This window comes from Triturus cristatus, chromosome 3_2 (genome assembly GCF_964204655.1).
Source record: "Triturus cristatus chromosome 3_2, aTriCri1.1, whole genome shotgun sequence".
Taxonomy (NCBI): Eukaryota; Metazoa; Chordata; class Amphibia; order Caudata; family Salamandridae; genus Triturus; species Triturus cristatus.
Window position 1 is genome coordinate 744,660,423 of NC_140584.1, and position 17,812 is coordinate 744,678,234.

A 17,812-nucleotide genomic window follows, 5' to 3' on the forward strand; every position below is an offset into this window, starting at 1 on the left:
TCCCTATCTCTGGTCCAGGGGTCCTAAGGGATGCTGCCAGGTCAAAAACAACACTTAAAAAAAAAACAATTTTCACAAAATCTCGATGGAGTCATGAATCCGTGGCAAAAAAAACTAAAACAAGCGCTGGCTCTCAAACTTGTTTTGAAAAGAGCCCCTGTGTGGGCCAGGTCCCAGAGGCATTTTTTTTTAAAAGGAGGGGGGCTCACGGGCCCCACAAGGCTCTTTGAGTCACGGGTACCAACTACTCGGGCTTTATGTAAATATTAGAGGGAGCTGGACAGACCCCCTCTCTCCATGGGCTTCTTGGAGCCCCAGGGACCACCACCAACCTGGGGCTTTATTAGGTCTCGCCTGAGCTAGCGCTTGCGCTGCTCTGTGCGAGACATTTTGTAAGTGGGATTTTCAAAGTGCTACCCACAGTCTTTTGGCTGGCCTAAAGCTTGAGTGCACGATCACATGCACGTGCACAGCTGGCATATAATGGCTCCTCAGCTCCCACTCCCCCCCCTTTCTCCATAGCTTTGGCTCCAGCCGCCATCTGCCTTTCTTATCTACGAGCCGTCATGGCTCATTAAGTGCTTTCACGCGCCAATGCTTGTTTTAAGAATGCAGCAATACTTCTAAAATACAGCAGAGGGCGCCATTGTTCTTTCTTTTAATAGGTCTCATCTTTTGTTGGTTAGCCTGGCCGCACCCACCCACTTCCGCCCTGCTCGTACTTCCTGATAAACACATGTAAAAGCATTCACGTCCAGGAATACAAAATGCTGCGTGTGCATTTTGTTTTTATTACCGCCGCTTCTCACTACTCGTGGATGCACAGGGCTGCCTCCAGACCCAGTCTCTAAATCTCCCATCCAGGCGTGGCTGCAAAAAGGTAAGTATTCAGCAAATGTTAGACTTGCCTATAAAATATATATCCCATTTACTACATGGCCAACAACAAACCAATGGAAAATCTACATTTCCGCTGGCTGCTCAGCTTCTGTCTCCTTTGCCCGCCGCTCTTGGTACAGCCTCACTGATTGCCACAGTTACCTCTTGACATGAGTCTTACGCCTACCCCTGAGTTACAGGCGTCAGTAGTAACCAGAATGACTGCTTCGCACCCTCACTCTCCCTGCTGTTCTTCAAAGATCTGCAGATCACAGGTTTATGTCCCAGCAACGCAGGCTCTGCCATCCATCCTTCGGTGATGGGTAAATCGTGTACCATTAACTTGGGTAGAAGTAACACCTATTATTTATAAACAGCTGATTGCAGTATGAAACGCTATACGAAACGCGTTATTTCCGCTGTGCAGAGATCTTGACCACATAAACGAGAATTAATTCCCTGCATATTACTGAAACAGCAGGGGTAGGTCGAGAGACCATGTAAGGACTGCAAATAGGATATGGAAAGGGGCAGTCAGCACCAGCCCCGCAGTCCTTGCCTCCTGCGAAATTGCAGGCTGGAACTCAGAGTAGCTAATGACCATTCACCAGAGTGATGTCATGCCTCCAGGTGCACAAAACACTACAAATGAACTCGGCTTGCTTGAGAGGGAACAGGGTGTGATCAAAGGCGCGCATTCCTTACGTCCTAAACCCAAATTATGAAAAGTATTCAGGCTGAATGAGGATGAAAACATGAAACCATTCTACACTTCAAAGAGTTTTACTTTGAAGTCCGTTGGCCACAAAAGCAGTCCCCTGGTAAAAAAAAAAAGAGTGCACACTTCTAACTTGCTCAACGTCAAGCACGTCTAGTCACGTGGCAAAGAGCTTCTCTCCACATGCTGTGCGTAAAAGCGTATGATGCACCCTGCCTTGTTCCACAGTGTGTTCCAATAATGGGAGATGGAACATGACAAAGCCCTCTAGGCGCACTCTCTCCGCCAGCTCTTTACACATTACTAACGCTCCGAGAGGGGCATGATGTCTCTCTGTGACAGGGCTGTTCAAAGGCACTTTCCTCATGACACCTACTTAGTCATCGGTCGACGTAGCTGTCTCGCGTTTATCTTATCTTCCCCGTCCTGCTATGTGGCTTAGTCTCCTATTCTCGCTGTTTCTCCCTGGGTCTTTATCTGTGCTTTTTGACATTTCTTTCTGTCTGGCCCAGCTTTCTCATTTTCCAGGCTGCACAGACATACCTGCACTGCTGCCACCTGCGTGTCTACCCATCGGTCTCGTGCCCATCTAATCAACGTGCACATCTCTCCATTGTACACCGTTTCGCTTGCATTTGTCCATCTGCTCTCACTGCCTGTCTCACTAGTGTTCTCTGCCTCTTGCATTGTGGGTCTCAACACACAGGTTTCTGAATCGCAGTCGCTGTCTCGCCTCACTGTGCTTCTATGCATCGTTCTCAGTCTCTATCCTTAGCTGTTTCTCAGTCGCTTACTTTGCCTGCTCACTACACCAAATAGCAGTCGGTTTCATTAGTCCAATAGGTCTCCCCTTTGAGACCTTATAAGCGTTTAGCCATGCAACAGTTAATGTTGTTGCACCAGGGATATTGTGCTACATAACTAAACACTTATAAGGTTCCAAAGGCGAGACCTATTGGCTCTGCCAATGCTTGTTTTTATAAGTGGCGGGGGGACGGTGCAGACGTCCCGCCTAGGGCTGGTACAAGCCCTGGGTACTACCACCTCATCGGTCCAAGACACAAACATTTATAGGGAGGCGACACAAGTCCCCTGGACCCCAGTGACCACCACCTCGCCGGGGCCAACATTTATTTTTGAAAAGGAAGGGGAGCCGCTTGGCCTGCCACCCCAACCTCTCTGGAGCCAAACTATGCTCAGAGAAGGCAGTGGCCACACGGCCCACCCTCCTAGTGGCACTAATGGCTATAGGGACTGCCACACCTTAGCGCAGGCTCCAGCTATCTCCTGAGTTGTCCACCCTCAGGAGATAGCTGTTTGCTCTGACTTGGCAGGAGCTTCGACAGCTCCTGCCAAGTCATAGCAAACACTAACTCTGCCCCCAGCAAGCGGGAGCTTTCACAGTGCTCCCGCTTGCTGGGAGAGAAGTTTTCATCTGTTTCCCTGCCCGTTGAGAAGCCATTATGTTTTGGCGGCCCATTTTGACCTTAATGCTCATTTTACAGAAATTATACCTCAACGGGAGGCACTTACAAATATAAATATAGCAGGTGCACCAATTGAAACGTCACTTCTGTAAAGGACGATATCTACAAGACACCACTCGCAGACATCGACAGGTCACACAACATCGACATAATCTCCTATGCGGTTGACACTCAACTCATCCTCTCACTCACAGCAAACCCCATTCAGACAAAGACCAACTTCCACAATTGCATGAATAACCTAGCAACGTGGTTGAATGACAACTGCTTCAAGCTTAATACGGACAAGACGGAAGTCCTTCTCTTCTGCAGACACAAAACCTTCTGGAACGATTCCTGATAGCCGACGGAGCTTGGTCCCACCTCTATGACGAAAGACCACGCATGCAACCTCAGCATCATCCTAGACAGTGAACTCTCCAGGAGACGCCAAGTCAACTCCGTCACAGCTGCCTGCTTTTACACCATCTGCATGCCCTAAAACATCTTCAGATGGCTCCCCACCAGCACAAGTAAAATGGTGATACAGGCCCTCATCACCAGCCGACCTGACTACGGCAGTGCACTCTATACTGACACGGACTCCGAACTTTGTGCAAAGTCTCCAGACAATACAAAACACAACAGCCATACTGATCCTCAACATGTCCAAGAGAACACACATCACCCAACACTTCAAAGACCTACACTGGCTCTCCATCCCCAAGAGATGCCAGTTCAATCTCCTGACCCATGCATACAAAGCACTCCACAACATTGGACCACACTACATGGACCACCGCTTAACTTTCCACCAACCCACCAAAAACCTGCACTCCGCACAACTCACCTTCGCACAGATGACACGGGTCTGCTGTAACTAGAGGATGCTTGTTCTCTCACCTTGCCGCCAAAGCCTGGAACACCCTGTCTCTACACCTACGCACCTTCCCCTCGCTCAACCGCTTCAGGAAGGGACTCAAGACGTGGCTGTTCAACTGAGACCTGACAGCACAGTGCCTGGATATCCCTCAGGGTGCTAAGTAGACCTTTACAAATACTACTTGATTGATTGAAAGGACAATTGATCCTAACTCCTCTGCTTGGTGAAGACAAAGCAAGTGTGTTTTTTCAGCAATTCCATATTGAAAAACGATCTGAAATGCTTTGTGACGTGAATGCATCATTAATCCATTTCAAGCGCAATTTGTAGTGTCTTTGACAAGTGGGTCTTTTCATGTCCTCTCCTGGTGAGAGCAGGGTGCATGGTTCTCCCTTTAAATTACTACAAGTACACAATTGTGCAAAGCACTTGGAAGCTTTGCCAATTTGGCCCTGCCCACCTTAGTAGTATGGAAAGGTCTTCCTGTCTTTTGCCAAGATGATGGACAGCTTAACAAGTGGCCCTCAAGTGCGTTTCCCACTGGTTTTAGTGAGGAGCTCTTGGTGCTGAGGAATATGAGGACTTCTTCAACAAACATAGAAGCACTTACTTCATATACTTAAGAGGAAATAACCTTGTTTGTTGGAGATTTACCTCTTTGTAGTCTTGTCTTTTCTATAGGAAGATTCATGTTATCACATATTTCTGGATAAAGACACACCAGGAATAATCACATTGCCAAAACGCACACAAGGTCACTGGTGACATTTCCTCATGCTCCATTATGCAGCTGTAGTGCAGAATACATACTGGACATTTACCCAAGTGTTCAACTTGGGTAGATATATTGTGCAAAACTGTGGACTCCTGTTGGATAAGAGGGCTAGTGCGGTTCCTTTGTGACTGAGTCACTCACACAGCTACTGACACACCCACACAGATACTTAGACACCTACTCAAACACTCGGGCATTTACGAACCCATTCAGACACTGATGCACATACTCACAGACCCTCTCAGAGACTCACACACCCACTTACAGATGAACTTACTCATGTGCCCAATCACAGACCCATACAGCTACTCACAGACCCATTCAGACACTCATGCACCCACTCAGACATGCACACCCACTTGAAGACCCATTCAGACACTTGTGCATCTACTCATAGGCCCATACAGCCACTCTCACATCCACTCAGACTCACACACCCACTCACAGATCCACTGAGTGCCTCACACACCCACTCACAGACCTACTATGAAAATAACACACCCACTCACAGACCCACTCAGATACTCATGCACTTACACACACCCTCACGGAGGCACTTGCAAACCCACTGTGACACTCTCACAACTACTTATAGACCCACTGAGACACTCACTCAGACACTCATGCACTCAAACAGACACCCATTCAGATGCCCAGTGAGACACTTATACAGCCTCTCCCATACCCACATAGGCACTCATACACCGACTGAAACACTCATGCACTCACTCACACACTCACTCTCAAAGGTTACATTTAAGAAATAAAATATTAAAAACCCTAGACATTTACTTAAAAAAACAAATGTTACAGGAGCGTTATAGTTAGGAAACAACATTAAAAAAAACCCTTAGAAATTCATTGAAAAAAACAGTTGTTACAGGAACATTATAGTTAGGCTCAAATTTTACTCGTTCAAAACCAGTGAAATAGTTAGCAGCTAACTATAACTTATGCCCCTGGCAATGCGCTGCTTATGACCTCACATATTACATCACTCATGACCTGGTCAGCGACATCACTGATGACATCTCAAATGAGGGATCCATATTTCCAGTTCACACCTTTTACAAACCGTTTAATCAAGTGACTGACTGCCCCGTGTACTAAGCTCAAGTTGCAAAACGAGTTGGGCACACAGCAAATAAATAGGGCGAGGAGAGTCACAGCCGAGCAGAGGATCTCAACTGCCTGCAAGAGTCAGTGCAGAGACAAACCATAAAAACATTAGGTATGTATATTGTGCAACAAACATAATGTAAAAATATGGCACAGTCTCTTCAAAATTCAGAAACTTTATTTCTTTAACAGACGTACGGATGCATTTCATCTTGGTACATCAGATTCAATCCATTCATAGACAGACATTTGTTAAAAGTGATAGTTTCTAAACATGAACTTAGAAACATTAATGGAACGCCTCCCCCAGCGATAAATGCCATTAGTGAACTAAGATACAAGTAAGTAGCCTTGTAAACCCTAAATGTGACCTAGATTCCTATTCTAGATGGAACAACATTATAGTCTATTAAATCACACATAGGAGGTTCTTGTACAGCGGACATCCTGAACTGTTCTTTAAAAGTGCTCTTACATGTGATAATAAAGAAAACGGAGGGTCTGTGAAATAAAATGTTTGCTTAGGATCCCACAATTTAGATAAGCAGGGAAGCCGGTTTTAAGTCCAGATTATCTGGTTTCATTTTTTGGAACTCAGCTACCAGATGTATCTCTCTCTCTACAGTTTTACAACAAAGGCCACTGTTTTGTTGTTTATTCCTGGTATACGAAGACAAAAACTGACAAACATAGCAGACCGAACTCAGGGCCCCCAAACCCAACCCCAAAGCCAAGAATGCATTTATTAGAGCAGGGTCGGACTGGGACAGAAAAAAGGTCCAGGTAACAATTTATAAAGTAGCCTCTATTAGCGAATTAGATAGCAAAAAAAATGGGGCTGTTTTAAACTTGTAAAAACCCTGTATTAGTCTTTTATGGAAGACTGAATGAATTTGAGCTTGCTGTTGGCAATGTTTGTTTTAATATCGATGAAATCAGCAGAAAAACTGGCCCGGAAGACCATAAAATAGGCCCAGAAACAGCAAAAAACAAGCATTTGCAAAGCAGTAGGTCTCGTATTTACGAGAGTTTGAGCTATTGGCATTGTAAATGACAATGTCAATCGCTTAAACTCTCGCAAATGTGAAACCTATTGCATTGCAAATGCAATTTTTGTAAAGGCGCCCCATGCTGTGCTTTCATGTTAATGGCGGCCACACTCCTTTCTTTAAGCTCAGCTCGTCTAAGGAAAGGGGCTCAACCGCCATTAAATTGAAAGCACGATATGGGGCGCTTCTACAAAAAAAGCATCTGTTTGTCAAGTTGACAAACAAATGCTTTTTTTTCGTGAACTTGCCCCATGCCGCTGTTTCACTTTAATAGAAGCTGCGCACCTTTCTTTAGACGAGCTGTGTCAAAAGAAAGGGATGTGGTCGCCATTAAAGGGAAAGCGCCGTATGGGGTGCTTGTAAACCAATAACTGAACAAATAGTAAGAAAAAAGAAACATGCAGCCGTGTTTGGGCCACAAACATCAAAATAAAGGCATGGCCACCACAGTATCAGCGTGGCATGCCGTGCTAGAAAAAAAAAAGCGTTTGGGGGAGCTGTAATTAAAGCCTACCGAGTAACAACTCATGTAACTGGGTGTCCTAATGGGAGGTTACAAAATGAGACAAGGTGCTTTTAAGGAGGGACTACTAAGCCTATTAACCAATGAAAAGCCACAGTTTACAAAGGACAATGACACAAGCCAAGAAAAATATGGGTGGAGAGTGGGCAGGGCTTCAAGTCTGTACCTGAATACAGCAAGCCTTGCAGAGCAGCGCATGCACTGCCCAGGCTTGACCTAAAAAGTGTCCATACACAGACCTGTCAGACACTGCGTGTCTGATTGCCCTGTAGGGCACTACAATCCTGTATTTTTTTGGGTGGGGGATGGGGGTCACGCTCCAAACACCCCCTGAAGCTAAGCCCCTGAATCCATTGGTAGCTGAATAGTAAAGCTGAAATTTTAGGAGGTAATGTAAATTGAGCTTACCATTTCTCTAATAGTATTCTGGTTATTGTCCACCTGTGCAGCATCAGAAAGAATAACAGCGCTACGAGACTGCTGCTCCGGCTCAGGGGAGCTCAGCAGGTGAATCAGCAGTGGGATGCCACCTGCATCCACCAGAGCTCTTGCAACAGGCGCTTGTTTGGAGATGTTACTTAGCAGTCCTAAGGCCACTGACTCCAGCGTCACCTGCTTACTTCGGAGCATTTCCACTAGCCGAGGGATCATCCCTGAGTGCAGAAAAAATGAAGACACAAACAATTATTCATCTTCATACCTTAGACCAGTAACTTCTCTAGACATGTTGTCACAGGGACCACACACAGAAAAGGCAATTGTATAACTGGCACAGCCACCAGGATTGGGTAAATATAATAATTGTTATCCCATGCAATCGCATTTTAACAATCTAACAGTAAATTTGCTAGTCGCCCTGGGTTATTTAGGGAGTGTATCATAACTGGGCTTCATTGTATCCCAGCCTTGTTTATTTGTTTGTGTTCCTTTTTTTTTCTTTTCCCTTCCCTATAAAGCATGCCAAGAGCAACAGTATTGTCTTTGGTAACATCCAGATTCAATAAGGGCACAGATATATGAAAGACCACACATTTCTGCTGCGCGCCTGTTCAGTTTTCATATTTTAATTCTAATAATTTGCTGTTCATGTCATGTCATTGATATACCACATATAGACCCCTACCAATACCTCTCAAGCTGAATCCCTTCATTTTAAAGTAAAGCATGTTCAGTGTGAAGAGTAATTTTTTTTCTTTGGATGTTGACGGCCCTATAGTGATATAAACAACAATTACTCTGGTTAACACTGTACAAACTGCAACAGTCACGTATTCTTGATACTACAAGCAACAGGCATAGAACAAGCTTAAGGGGTCCCCAATGGAAAGAAACATCAGTGTCTCTGGGTAAACCCAATGATATCAGCAACAAACAACAAAGTGACAGAGCCTTGTTTGAATTCATCTAAGCCAATGGTGACCGTTGTTTGCCCACTATGGTATTCTGGAAAGACTCCAGTCATATGCAAATCAGTCTTGGTGTCGTCTAAGATTTTTGGAATTGAAGGTTGGGAAGGATTGTTGCTTCCTTGTGGAAAGATGTTATAGAATTAAAAGAGGGGGGTCAAAACATCCTAACTAGATGAGTGTCTGTCAACTTTTCACAGGAACAACCAAGTGCTATCAAAGGTGAGAGAGAGAGTGCTTATGCGCCTCACTAACCGATTCAATAGGTGTTCAGTCTTCCACAGAAAGTTGGCCTTGCAAATGCCTTTTTCACAAGAATAAATATATTCAAAGACAGGCAAGTGTAACCCATATGACAGTTGTACCTTTAGTCCATTCATGTTATGTTTGTAAAAGCAATACAAATAGTGTTTGCAAACATTTCCAGTAATGCAAAGAACTATCTATGGGACATTTACCCCATATGAAAAAGGTCACTGGACTTAATTTCAAAGAGGAGATTGGTCGGCATCACCCTGGATGCAGCTACTGCACCCCAAAACATATAACTGCTGCCAGCAGTTAGCACATGTGCTAAAGCGACTGAGGAGATTACCCCTTTAAGACTACAGGGTGGGGATAACCAATGAGGTCTCCCCATCTCAGGGAGCCAGATTTGCAGTCTGATTTTTCCCTCACAATCATAGACCCTCAAACAGTTAGTTGTGAAAGGTATGGTAGGTTAGGCAAAGTGTGGTAGTTAGGTACTGTAACTAGGATAGTTAAGCATGGTAGGTGGTTATGGCAGGCTGGGATGTTAGTCAGGTATGGTAGGTTAGGTATTGTAGACTAGATTTCGCAGGACATAGCATTTTTACCTAATATTTAAAAGTTTTCACTATTAAAGCATTTTTCTGACTTGCTTACAAATATTGTCATTGTTACAGTGAAGCGCAAATGGGTACTTTAATCAAAAACACACAATTTTGCTTATGGATGAGAGGTTTGCTATATTTGATGTAAAATGTGTATGCTGGTTGAAATATAAAAAAAATCCAATCCTTCAGGAGATGTATAAATGTGGTTTATTCTTATAGTTGCATGTATGTGCCTTTTTGTAGGTATGTATGTGTGTTCTATTGGAACAAACATACCCAAGAGGCAGCAAAGCGCTGAAAGTGGTGAAAGACAAGCATAAAGTTGACAATTAATAGGAGAGGAAGCTGGATCTTGTAAAGTGAATGCATTGTGATGTAGTGTGCTTCAAAGATGATAGTCTCAACTCTTTCCTCGGAGCAGCGTTGGGGAAGTTCTGCTGGATACGGGCTGTTGTACCAGATCCTATTTGCTTAGATAGAAAAGGCCTGTTGTCTTTTTCTTTTTTACACTGCTTAGTCTGCAGTCTGATGGTGTCTTGGCTACGGGTGTTCTGAGAATCACCAGAGATGGTGAGCCTGTCTGCAAGAAAAGTAGGGGTGTGGATCGTAAAGGCTTTGTAAATGATGCAGCTAGTTTTAAAGATGTGGGCCAGCAAGGGAACCCAATGGAGTTCCATCAGGATGAGTGTGATGTGATAATATATCTTCAGGCCCGTTTGGAGTCTGAGAAACCATAGAACAGGGCATTACCATCATCCAGATGCAAGGATACGAGGGATCGAACAGCAATTCTGAAGTCACTGTCTGGAAGAAACAGTCTGAGGAAAGAGCTAGTAATAGGCAGTCTTAATTTTTTTGCAATGTGTTCCTAGAGGGCGAGGTTGTTATGCATTGTGGATTCGAGTGACTTCTCATTTGAGGAAAAATAAGATTTGAAATCTTCAAGTTTCATGTCAATTCTCCAGGTTTGTATTGATCTTGATTGTTGTTCTAGGCGAATAACAAGACTTCTGTTTTGGCTTAGTTGAAATGTATGTAGGTACTGGACATCCATGCCTGGATGATGTGCAGACAGTGTCAAAGGCATAGGATGTCTGAAGCAGAGGAGACTTTGAAGTAGAGTTATGTATCTTCATCATGTTTTTGAATTTTGAAGTCGTTATCTGTAGTGGAGCACACATATCAGATCCAAGTAAAGGTTGAATATGCTGGAGACAGTATTGAACCCTTGAGTCCACATCTACAAGTGATTGGGATCTTTTGTGAGCTGGAGGTGCCCATGTGAGAAAGTGTTGTTGACTGGAAAGGTTGCAAAATCAGTGAAGGACATTGCCAGTGAATGCAATTTGAGGGGCCTGTGTGCATTAGACGGTGGGAAGGTTGACTGTGTCAAATGTAGTTGAGAGGGCCAGCAATATCAGGAGACACATATAATCATCTGTGATCAAGAGGACATCATCTTCACAGGGTAAGGTCTCCATGCTGCAGTGTGATCAGAAAGACTGGTTAGCACTGATATTATCTTGGAGTTGTACATAAATTGCTTTTTTAATGGTAGGTGAGTGACGGGCAGTTAGTTGCGAGATCATCCGAGTCTAGCACAGGTTTCTGTAGGAGTGGGAGTATCTGGCCTGACTTGAAAGCTTCAGGAACAATACCTTTAGTGAGGGAGGCATTGGCAAAGATAAGTAGGGGCAAGAGAGCGTCCCCAGAGACAGTTTTGATGAAGGACAAAGGTTAAGACATCATTTCACAAGAAGAGGCTTTGGGGGAGTAGAGTATGTCAGTGAGATCAGGGACAGATAAGGCTTTGATGACTAACCATCATGGGATTCTATGGTAATGGTTTGTTGTAAGAGATGAAGCAGGCTTGGTGTTGTCGGTGTTCTGTCAGAACTTCTGTTTTTTTCACTAAAGAAGAGGCTAATAGCATTGCACTTTTGGTGGCGTGAGAAGCAGCTGGCTCTGTCAGGGGTTGATGCAGTGATTAATTATCTTGAACAGCTTCTGCTTCTGTTGGTGGATTCTTTGATGGTGTTGGTACAGTACTTTGCTTTGGCTGTTGTGTTAAGCTGTCTGCTGTCTGCTTGTTGCGTGGAGGAACTTCAGCATCTAGAGGTCATCTGGAGTTCTGGTTTTTTTCCATTTTATTTCCTGTTTTAGTATAGATTGTTTATTGTCAGCAAGTTCTTTAGAATACCAGGATTCTGAAGGCTTTGGTCTGCACTTGTGTATTTTAATTGGGGCGTGGATGGTCACGTAGTTTTCCAAAAAACTGTGGAAGTTGCTCAAAGGGGTGTTGACTAACAAGTTAGCAGTACCCATGCGCACCGTCAGGTGGATCCGTTCAGTGCCGTGTGGCATCACTGGTGCCAGATGTGACTTTGCGGTCACCTATACAGGTGCAACCCAGGCGCGCGTACATCATTTACTTTTCACGACTTTCCATGCTAGAAGCGCAGAGCCATGAAATGAACCGACTAGTATGTGTCTAAACTAAGGCCCCAAAAAGGGAGCAATCTTAGCTCTAAAAAAAACGTCCGCAGAGCGGGGAGGCTTGCATGGATCTGTAAGGAATCTGCAGATAGATAATGTCTACACCAGATAATATGTTACCGAAGGTAAGTAACTTGTTGCACAACAAAGGGTCAAATGCCCGTGGAGGTTTGGGGTGCAGGGCCGGGCTCCAAAACAGATGCTATGCTTAAGTATTAATTGATATGGGAGCAATGGCACGTCATTATTTGTTTTGTTTTTTTGCAGTGTATAGAATCTGTAGGATCTTCAATGGAAACACAATGGAAATATTGGGAAAAAGAAGATCTGCAGCTCCAAAGAAATTGCATGGAAATTATTTTATTACAATAACAAACCATATTTATAACGATTCAGTGGCTTTTAGAAGAGCCTGTGACTTCTAGATGTATTTTGTGTAGTTATAAATAGAATTGGATGCATTCCTTCATGTTGCTAAGAAAGCTCCCATTCCCTTCTGTAATATTTTTTTTTAACTGTGCAAGTGTTTTAATTAGGTAATACTCAACCGTACAACACTTAAATCTCTAGGTCAATACAATGTACAGCTTTAAAATACACTAGTAATAATGATATGAATCTTTGAAACAACTGGAGGCAACATTGCACGTATGTGGTCATGGTCGATGTTCTGATGGTAAGGCATAATTTAACATTAAAAAAATAATAGTTATTCCACAACATGCCACTCCGGCAGATGAAAAGATAGCATTGAAGAAACAAGGGGGATAGTTCATTTAGGAGTATTTGACTTTAAATGTGTCTCCTGCCAGAAAATTACACTGGGATTGAGTACTCTTAACCAAATGACATTTTCCAAGTACTTTTGCCTCTTGCCTTAACCAGCTATATTACAGGTAATCGCTTTAACTGACACTACCATTCCAAATAGCAAAAATATGTATAACAATACTTCACATTGTCCTATTATAGTACATAAGCGCTTTAGCTCACTAGTACCGCCATTTTTATCTATATATGCCCTCGTGCATGCTGATCCCCACCATCACCCTGACTAACCCATCTCCCAAACCCATCACCTACCCAACACCCCAAATCCATCTCCAAAGCCCAAACCCCCTCTACCCCAGAGGTAAGCCCCTGTCAATATCCTCCTGCACCCTCATCCTCGAAATAAAAATAAAATCAACAGCTCCTTAAAAGGAGTTAATCTAGACCTGTTTTAGCAAATCATTAGCCCATGCACCTGAGGAAAGCACCCAAAAGTGGCCCTTAATAAGCACTTTTAGGTTAGATTACTGAAAAATAAGAGCTTGAGCTCTGGCAGCTTTAAACAAGCCAATTATGTCACTGAACTCGCTCCTACGGCAAGCTGCCGCAATGTCAGAAACTATCCAATACAAACGCCTTCTGCTGAATTGCCCTAGATAGAATCTGTTCCTTGACCCTGTAATCTGAAAAGTTAACCAAAATTGTTTGTGGCCGCTTCACATTCGGAAATGAGTGAAAAGGGACCTGATGGGCCCGCATAATTGACCAATCTTCTGGGGGATTGGTGAGCACATGTTTTTAAATCAAAGTCTCAACTTGGGTATACACCCCCCACCCCCCTCTCAAACCCCAGGCCCCCTTGCCCTTCAGGATGCCAACAAACCTTATGTTTGAACGTCTTGAATTATTTTCCAACGTGTCTAATTTTATTCTCAGCAGGAAGTTCTTTCCCAAGATTATCTACAAACGTTTGCTGTTTTATTGTGTTGTTCTCCAAATCCAAAACCTGCTGTTGAATCTGGTTTATTTGCTCAGAAAAAAAGAGTAAAGTTATCATCAATTTTAGTTAAATGATCTTGCAGAGATTAAATGGCCAGTGACTGAGACTTTTTGAAGTCCCTAATTTCTGTTCAAAGAACTGCAAACCTTTGATTAACTGAAGAGCCATTCGGATGAGAGATTTTAGTATCCACCCTAGATCCTGCCAGCTTAATCTAAATGGCCTCTAAACCTTTTCTCCTTCTTAGGACTAGCCATCATATCTTGTTGTTTTTGTGAGGCCTCAAATATTGGCTTAAATAATACACTGGAGATTCTTCAATAGCCCCGGCCGATGCCTGAATCTGAGTCTACAGTATCAAGGAGGACGAGCCTAAACCAGAGCCAGTGCCTATAGAGTCTCGCACCAACAGTTGTGCCTAAGAGAGGGCCCCTTCAAGCAGCACTCATCACCCCTAAACTTAAAGGGTCAGAAATCATATCAGCATCTCCATGTACAGCATTTCCCGAGGACTCCTCTACTGGCAGTACGCCAAGATTGGAGCAAAAAGTGCCAGTCTCTTGGGAGGTCATCTCTCCTAATTTGCCCGCCCTGATATCCCTGGATGTTTCTTGTATTGAGATTCGAAGAGGCTTTTAGCTTTCCAGGGGACCCTTTATATGAATTAGGCTTCGTAAGTCAGACTGCCCCCCGGTGGCCAGCACCACATACAAGTCAAATGCACAAAAAAGACAAATTTCCAGTAGCCTGAAAGCTGGTGCTGGTGTTACTCACTTCTACAAGGCATAAAATGGAGCATATAACAGAGTAGATATGTGAGACAATAAGGAAAATGAGGAGATAGAGGAGTGCTGAGTGTCGAAAGAGAAGGTTTTTCCGAAGATACAGCCAGCAACCGCTCAAACATGCTGTAAAGTCATCCTCAGCACAATATCACTGTCTCCCTGCAGCTCCTATGCCTTGTCCGACCATCAGTCTCTTCTACGGTGCCATACCGGCACTCCCTTCTACTCAGTAGCCCCCCAAACTGGACCATTGCCGCTGCTGCCATACCAATATTAACACTGATGCCCATTATTGGCTACTGTAACTTCTGCGAACATCACTGGCAATCCTTGGAAACTGCAGGGCGGCATGGCTCTCAATGCAATTTCTTTTCTAAATCCCTCAATTGGGAAATAGTGAGTATTAAGGGAGATAACATGGGCAATGGCTCTGGGTTGGAGAATGCTTAGATTCACAGCTCTTGAATTTTAATAACTACTATGGCCCAACAGAGGACAATACTCTGCCTTTAAAACACATGTATGCTGTTTTGATGGAGGTAAGGGGATTGATCATTATGGGGAAGATTTTAATTTCCTTCAGAACCCTGTGGTAGATGGATCTTGTAAGGATAAAAGACAGCTACAATTCAAATGATGTCTGTGGATTTGGTGTAGAGGCTTAAGAAAGACTATGGGTTGTTGGACAGCGCACTGCAACTCCTGATTCTGGGCAGTGCACTTGCTTTTTGAAGCGTTTTAAGTCAGCATCACATATTGATATTTTTTTATCTCTTTTTCGTTTATCTGGCAGATTTTGGGGATTTGCTTTACCGATCATTCAATAGTTTCTGTCTAGGTTTAGGATAGCTTGACCAAAGCTAGAGATATCAGATGTAACTTTGATACATCTCTTCTATTGGAAGAGAGCTGGAAAAACAACATTCAGATTTTTATAGAAGACCTTTTTTCAGGGCCAACAATAACTCGGACTCGAAAATGCAAGATAACATAGAGGAAGGAAATTAGGTTGAGGTTAGGAGCATGCTCTCCTTTTCCCAGTAAAATGTAAAAGCTGGCTAAACAAAAGCTCTGTGACTTCTTCTTAAAAGAAGAAGCGGTTAATGCAAGAACAAAAAAAATCTACTTCTATTCCTTCCTGAAGAGAGGCTATACATAGTATCTATTGTGATCATTATTCTGCAATCTAAGCCTTGGCTTCCATGGCTAACGCCAAGGCAGCAGGCAGTGATGATATTCCGATTGACTTTTATATGGAATCTCTTAACAACACGTTTACTCATGTTACCGAAAAATGTATTAATGGCGATCAGACCGTTTTTCTTGCTCAATGGTTATTAATACTAACTATTTGCACCAGGCCATAGATTATTTTGCAACCAATAAAACTAGAGTGCCTTTAATTATAGTTGATGTGGAAAAAGCCTTTTACCTGCTTTGTAGCACTATTTCAGATACTGAGAAAGTTTGGTTTTCCTGACCAATTTTTTAAGATTTTGAAGAATTTGTATTCAGGGGCGGTAGCTAGTATCAGTATTAACTCATGTGTTGTAGGTAGCATTTATATGTCTCAGGGGACAGGTCAAGGTTGCCTCCTCTCACAGGTTTTATTTACATTTTGTATTGAGCCACCAGCTATTTTTTTACGGAATGCTGATTTAATTCTACCTCAAGTTATAGGTATGTCTCAGCTAACATTTTTGCTGACAGCATTATTTTGTATCAGGGGGCAACAAAAGCTAATATTCAAAGAACCCCCAACATATTTAAATAGTTTACTTTAATTGAGGGTTATAAGTTTAATCACAAAATGTCAGAAATTCATTTTTTAATGGTTTGAAGGAGGATCTCCCTATTGCAATCAGGGGTTAGTGGAAGCCTACTCGCCATATTAATTATCTTGGGGTGCTTGAAACTCTAAATATTTTAGATCTTTACAAGTTAAATTATCGTGCAACACTGTTTTAAGATTTGTTAGAGCGATGGCATTTTCTACCCTTATCAATTATAGGTAAAGTTGCCTTAACTAAAATGTTGACCCAAACTTTATTTTGCTTCTCTAATGTCCTGATTAAGCTCAGTAAGAACTTTTTTAAGGACATTGATTGCTTAATTAGAAAGTTTATATGAAAACAACAGTGTCTAAGTATCAATATGACCATCATTCAATTAAGCAAAGAGCAGGGGGATTTGGCCCTATCTGATTTTTATCTTTATTACCAGGCTGCCTTTATTAACTATCGGGCTGGTCTATATGCTGATCCGCTTTAACCCAATAATCTATTTTTAAGGACATTATTTAAAGAGTTAGACTTCAGCTTTTTTTTTAAAAAAACTTGGAAATGCCCCAGAAACCTAGGTATAAAACTTTAAAAGAAATTATTTTGCGAAAGAAAGAAATTGGTGTAAAATATAATATACTTGATTGCCACGTCTTTTTTTCTTTGCAGGATTGTAGTAGTCGGGGGTTAAAGGTACTGGAATGCTTAATTAAACTTTGGAACAGACATGGGTTTGGTATACTATTAGATTTTATAATAAATGGTAGGTGGAACACCTGGTAATAGTTAGCTATCCACAATTATGAGAGCACTTCTGTTCTATGGCTCAGTTTTGCACACATTTCCAGTTTCTTGTGGGATGTTAACCCTGACAATGGGCTCTCTACTTGGAATTTTTGTTACATTAGTTTTTAGAAATAGTATGGTAGGGGTTGGTAGCTGATATAAGCTGCTGCATCAGAAGATTCAGGAAAAAATATACTTCCTAAATTTGTCCATAAAATATCATCAATAACAGGGTTTGCAATTTCCCTGCATCAGTGGCTGCATATTTCCACTTATGGTCATAAACTGTTTAGAGCAGCAAACGTTAAAAGAATTAACTTGGGTGCCCCAATTTTTGAATAAATGTTTTCATAATGTTTCTAATAAGCATTTTAGATGTTCTTCAATATGCATGGAGATTGGGCACACATTAATTTTACCTGCACTGTTTTACAACCATTCTGGGACTAGATATTTTGTTTTATAATTCAACAGTTATCAAAAAGGGTGGCAGCAGACTTACTACTAGTTCTTTTGGG

At 42.6% G+C, this 17,812-nt stretch overlaps 1 protein-coding gene across 1 annotated transcript in view; it reads right to left on the reverse strand.

Moving 5' to 3' along the window:
- The window catches only part of ANKAR (ankyrin and armadillo repeat containing), a 1,190,398-nt gene that overhangs the window by 440,432 nt on the left and 732,154 nt on the right, over positions 1-17,812 (reverse strand). The window contains exon 17 of the mRNA XM_085646861.1: positions 7,821-8,065. Within this exon, the coding sequence (XP_085502987.1) occupies positions 7,821-8,065 (245 nt within the window). The remainder of the gene's footprint in view (positions 1-7,820; positions 8,066-17,812) is intronic.